The following is a 5,483-nucleotide window of genomic DNA, read 5'->3' as shown; positions in this document are numbered from 1 at the left end:
AATATATGCATGCCCCGCTGATTGGCCGTCTCCGTCTAGCTGGCCTGGCCCCGCCTACAGCTATGCTTAGGGGAAAGGAAAGCTCCTTTTATCAAGGGCACTAAAGGCGGCTTACTTTTCTGTCGCCGAGTTTGTGTTTCGAAACTTGAATAAAAAAAGATGAATATGTACTTACCATCAAGTTGTTTAGTTCCTCTTGTACCACAGTCCCCGGAGAGGGAAGGTTGGGAGGATCTGCGAGAATTAACGGGATGGGGGCCTCCGCCAGAATCAGACAGCAGGTTTGCCAGTGTCTTTCCCTGCGGCTGCCTCCTGCTGGGGTGGTGACGTCACACTGCAGGGCGTGGAGAGTCCACCCCCTCTCCTGACCTCATCCTTGTCCCCTTGCCTTTCCCTGACATCTGGCCAGACACCTCTTTCAGAATTGAGAGTTCTACAGGATTCTGGCCCCAGGGCATTCTGGAATGAAAACTTGCACTTTCTGCCAAGAGCTAAAATGCTATTTTCCATCTTCATCCCACGTTCTCCCCATGGGCTTTGAACAAACCCTGGAAACCCAAACCCATATGAAGCCTTTCCTCTCCGTGCATCCCATACTCTGGTTGTGGTCAGTTTCTCTGTGTTTTCATGGATCTGCCTGAAGCCGGGACTCAGAAGAAGCCAGTTTGGCCCATAGAGCATCCTTCGGTGTTCTCATACTAGCTCTAACCCCAGAAGCTTCTCAGTTTGTCTTCTCAAAAACTGCTCTCAGGAAGGAATCTGCACCGACGCTTAAAGGGTCCGCTGAGGATGAATGATTACGACAGCTACAATTTACTGAGTTCCACGATAACGCTCAACACTTCACGTGCATTACCGCGTTGAATGCTCACAGCAACTCTTACCCCATTTTACAGCTGGGGACATGGAAAGCTCAGTCACACCACTGACCTTTCTAAAGGGCTCCAAGCAGGAATGTATATGTGCACTGTGTAAGAGAGAGAGAAACTACAACATAACGTTTACCGTCGTACCCACTCTCGAGAGAGTGAAACTCAGTACATTCACAGTGCGGTGAGACCATCCCCACTATCTAGTTCCAGACTTTTCATGCCCACCAAGTAAATCCTGTTCCTGTTCATTAAGCAGTCGCTCCCTACACTCCCCTCCCTCCAGCCCTAGTCAACCTCAAATCTAACATCTATCTATGGATTTGCCTCTTCTGGAACATTTCGTCGAAATGAAATCGTTCAGCATGTGGCTTTTTGCATCCGGCTTCTTGTACTTAGCATCCTACTTTCAGGATTCATCCCTGTTGGAGCACGTAGCACTTCCTCATTTCTTTTTGCAGCCGAATGACATCCCACTGTAGGGATAGACCACCTCGAATTTGTCCTTTCCCCTGTTGATGCACTCGTGTGTGCATTTGAACAGAAAGGCCTTTATTTTCAAGGAATGAATCCCAAATGTCGGATTTCGGGCATAACATCAAACCGGGAGATACGAGAGTTGGGAGCAGATAATCTTTCTAGAACTTTCAAGCAACAGTTCAGAAATCACTCACTCTGGGGCTAGCTGTGTGGGAGGGGCAGGAAGGCAGGACGTACGTACAAGGGCACATGCTCCCCACAGGCGTTGCTGCTTCCAAAGCACACCTGTTGCCCCAGGAGGCTGCTTGGCAAACTCTTGGAATCCCAGATGACCTCTCAGCACCCCCTTCCCAAGCCCCGCTTCATTGCACTGGAGGAGAAGGGACGAAAACCTGGGTGGGGCGCTCTTGAGAGAGAATAACCAGGTTTCCACAGATGGGCTGCTCGTGGAAGCACAAGCGAGGGGAGGAACCAAGATGCCCCCCCTGTAAAATTTAATTCCCAATTCAGCCCAGCCGCTGTCTGAAGTAGTGGCCTAGGTTCTCTCCACAACATCCATACACACAGGGAGTCGTGCAACTTCCCACAGTGCCTCAGAAAGGTCTTAAATCAGTCTGGTTGAAAACCTGTGGCTGGGCCAAGCTGTGGGGAGCCAAGTACTATGGTGGTTCCGAACGAGGCTTTAGAAGCCGGTAGACCTGCCCGGAAACGTGGCCTCTACCACCATTAGTTCCGTGAAGTTGGGCTGATGATGTCACCTCCCTCTCCTCATAAAACGGGCCAGTGGGAACACTGCCAAACCTGATGGACTCTCATCGTCGTGTGTGGAGAACAGGGCCGGGTGCCTAGGGGAGGCCGTTTTTCTTGTCATCCTTCAGGGCTGTTAATGGCTGTTAGCAGCCACGTCTACTGCCATCTTAGGACGGAACAGGTTAAGCATCAAGACTGCCAGTTCTGGGTTCTTGGATAAGATGAAACCAAGAGCTCAAACGGTTCAAACGTATCCCATCGCCTTATAGTCATTCCTAGAGATTGTGTCCAGGCGCTGAATCTTCCGAATTTGGGGGAGGGAAAAAAAATTCCCCGCACAAAATTGTTCCATTTGAAGCCCTTTTTATTTGGATACCCGCCTGGGTCCCTGGCAGGGTGGGCCTGTCCTCTGTGGGGGCAGGGGGGCACTTGGGGGGAGGATGACGGCCCTGCCCTGAGGGGGTGTCTGCGGGATGACAACAAAGGGGTATGTGCCGGTGACAGGTCACAAAGGGCAGCAGAGGATAAATAGGGCTGCGCAGGGTGCGGGCTGAGACAGAGGTTAGTCTCACCAGGACTGCAGTTCCCAGTTCGCAGTTGGCAGCCTATCAGGAAGATTAAAAAGTGAGGGACAGAGGTGAGGTGGGGGAGCCGCCGTCCAGCTCTATACCCTTGCAGAGCTTCAGTCTGAGGTCCAGGCACCCACCAGCGTCCCCGCGGTCACCCTCAGGGCCCCCCACCCTGACCCCTGTCTCCGGGAGGTTCTGAGCCAAAGCGGGGCCTGTGGCCTGTGGCCTGAGGGGCGCGGTGGGTTTGGGACCCCGCCACAGAGCCAGCCCAGTGCCGCAGGAGCGGGGCTGCACCCTCTGCCAACACAACCAGGCGGAGGAGGACAAGCTCCAGGGACCAGCCCCCAGATCAAGCCCACCCCCTGCCTGGCCCATGTCTCCATCCACTCGGCCACCCCATCACAGGGTGCACAGCGCCTCCGGGGTGGGCATGTTCGACACCGCCATGGGGAAACTCCAGCGACAGCTGCGCAGGGGAGAATACTATCTCTTAAAAAACACACCCCTGTTTGAAAGTGACTTTATTGAAATAACAAAGAAAGGGGAAGTCGTCGACGTGCACCACCGAGTCGGAATGGTGACCGTGGGCATCGCATCCACCAGCCCCGGCCTCCCGAGCCCAGATGTCATGCTGCTGGCCCGCCCGGACACCGGCTGTGAAGAGGACTCCGACCGGGGCCAGACCACCAAGGGAAAAGGCCGCAAGGCTTGGGGGACCCTGGAGCTCACCAGGCTCCTTCCCTTGAAGTTTGTGCGGATCTCCATTCATGACCGCGAGAAACAACAGCTGCGCCTCAAGTTCGCCACCGGCCGCTCCTGCTACCTGCAGCTGAGCCCCCCTCTGGATGCACGCGAAGACCTCTTCCCCTACTGGGAAAAGCTCGTTCACCTCCTGCGGCCGCCAGTGGACAGTCACAGCAGTACCTACGCCATTCCAGCGGAGGACAAGCTGGGCATGCCCCTGTGTGAACAACAGGACGGGTGGTACCCAGCAGGGGCAGATTTCCAAGGAGAAGGGCATCAGGACCAGGTCAGCGTCAGGAGCCTCCACGTGGACTCTGAGGTGGCCGGGGCCACCTCTGCAGCTTTCGCTGGCGGGGAGGAGATCTTTCAGGACCCCCCCACACCCAACAGCCTGTCGACTCTAGCTGCCCCAACAACAAAAGCTACCGGGCTCTACAGGGAGTCGGCAGCAGGGGCCAGGACCGAGGCGGGGGCCGCCGGGGAGGCCGCGGTGGCCGCGGCAGTGGCGGCCGCAGGGACAGCGGCAGAGCTCGCAGCGGGGGAGGCCCGCCTACGCCTGCCGTTCGCCGGGACCGGAGCTGCCGGCAAGCCTGCGGGAGACGCCGCTGCGGACGGGTCGGAAGGCCAGCTCCTCTCGGACGCGTCGAGCTCGGCGGGCAGTGGGGAGCCGGCGGGAAGGCCGCTCCGCAGGGAGCGGAGGGAGCGCAAGGAGCGCCGGGAGGAGCGAGCCTCCCGCAGTTCCGGCCACCGCAGGGCCGCCGAGAGCCGTCACAAGGCCCCGGGGAACAACATCACCCCGAAGGCCTCCAGCCGCTCCTTAGGCGGCCACACAGCCGCGCCGGAAGACAAGAAGGACGAGGGCCTCCGCAGCCCCGCGCGCCGCCGGCGCGCCCCCGACGACGCCGTCAGCCCCGCCCCCGACGACGCCACCAGCCACGCCCCCATCGCCGAGGAGGCCGGGACCTCCCACAAGTCGGGGCGGAGCCTCCCCGCTGGCAGCTGGGCCTCAGGCACCAAGACGCTTGGCAGGATCCGCGGGTTCCTGAGGAACCTGAGAGCCAGGCTCACTGCCTGAAGCCGGGCCTCCCCACGCGGCAGAGGCGCGTACACGTCGAAGACAGCGGAAAAGAGCGGCATGGAGGCCCTCGCCGACGCGGCGGAGAGCCGCCACGGCTGGGAGAGCGCGGGGAGCGGGACGTCTGAGCTCATGCAGACATTGACTCGAAGCCCATGAGTAAGACCCAGAGATCTCCGCAGCTGGGGACGTATCCCCGGAGACCCCATTCTAGCTCCCCTCACTGGAATATTTCATTTTTTTTTTAAAAAACGTTAGTGAATAAAAATATACCAATCTGACAATGGCCTGCTGCGTTCTGTTTGAATTTCTAGGTCCTGCAGCCCAGTAGTGACCTCACAGCGGGGCCGCCACCTAAGACCCAAGGGTCCAGTCGAGGACCGCCCCCACCTCACAGCCATGCTCAGAGCCAAAGCATCCTGCCTCAAGGCCTGTCTGGCTTGTTTCCTGGGGCCACAGCTGAAAGTCAAAGTATGGCCCAGAAAGCTCACCTCCCCCATTTCTTTCGGTTTACAAATGTTCCTAAGCCCTGAAGGTCCGTAGACGGGACAAAGAAAGAACGGGGGGACTCCCCATGTCTACAGGCTATTCAGTGGAGGGAAGAGGGGAGCAGCAGCCTCTGCTGGCAATAGACTGAGAACCTGTAAATACCCAGGGTATATACCCAGGAAAGAACTTGCCAAGGCAGCGAGAACACTTAGAGCAAAAAGGAGCCCAACACCGCAAGCAGCCCAAACTACCATCAACACAGCTGACAACAGAGTGCGATGTGAGAGAGAGAAAACGTGCAACAGTGCGCAGCGGCGTACCCTGGCCTACGATAACAACCTATTCTGTGCTACGAGGACGTGGAGATGCAACATGGCGGGTTAGGGGAGTAGGAGAAGACTACATGAACCGAGATGGGATTGGGAGAGAGACAAACCATAAGTGACTCTTAATCTCACAAAACAAACTGAGGGTTGCTGGGAGGAGGGGGGTGGGGAGAGGGGGAGG

The 5,483-nt window shown here is 57.3% G+C and overlaps 1 protein-coding gene across 1 annotated transcript; it reads left to right on the top strand.

Annotated features, from left to right (window-relative positions):
• Positions 1-2,873: 2,873 nt before the first annotated feature.
• On the top strand, positions 2,874-5,015 carry LOC123936375 (protein FAM71A-like). The gene is made up of 2 exons (XM_045996963.1): positions 2,874-4,646; positions 4,802-5,015. The coding sequence occupies exon 1, from the start codon at positions 3,042-3,044 to the stop codon at positions 4,485-4,487; it is 1,446 nt and encodes a 481-aa protein (XP_045852919.1). The 5' UTR covers positions 2,874-3,041; the 3' UTR covers positions 4,488-4,646; positions 4,802-5,015.
• The last annotated feature ends 468 nt before the right edge of the window (positions 5,016-5,483 follow it).

The sequence above is a fragment of the Meles meles genome, unplaced genomic scaffold (genome assembly GCF_922984935.1).
Source record: "Meles meles unplaced genomic scaffold, mMelMel3.1 paternal haplotype, whole genome shotgun sequence".
Taxonomy (NCBI): domain Eukaryota; kingdom Metazoa; phylum Chordata; class Mammalia; order Carnivora; family Mustelidae; genus Meles; species Meles meles.
This window is presented reverse-complemented; position numbering and strand designations above follow the sequence as displayed.

Bases quoted from the DNA above. Each gene is read 5' to 3' on its own strand.
- LOC123936375 (XM_045996963.1), top strand. From the start codon at position 3,042: ATGTCTCCATCCACTCGGCCACCCCATCACAGGGTGCACAGCGCCTCC.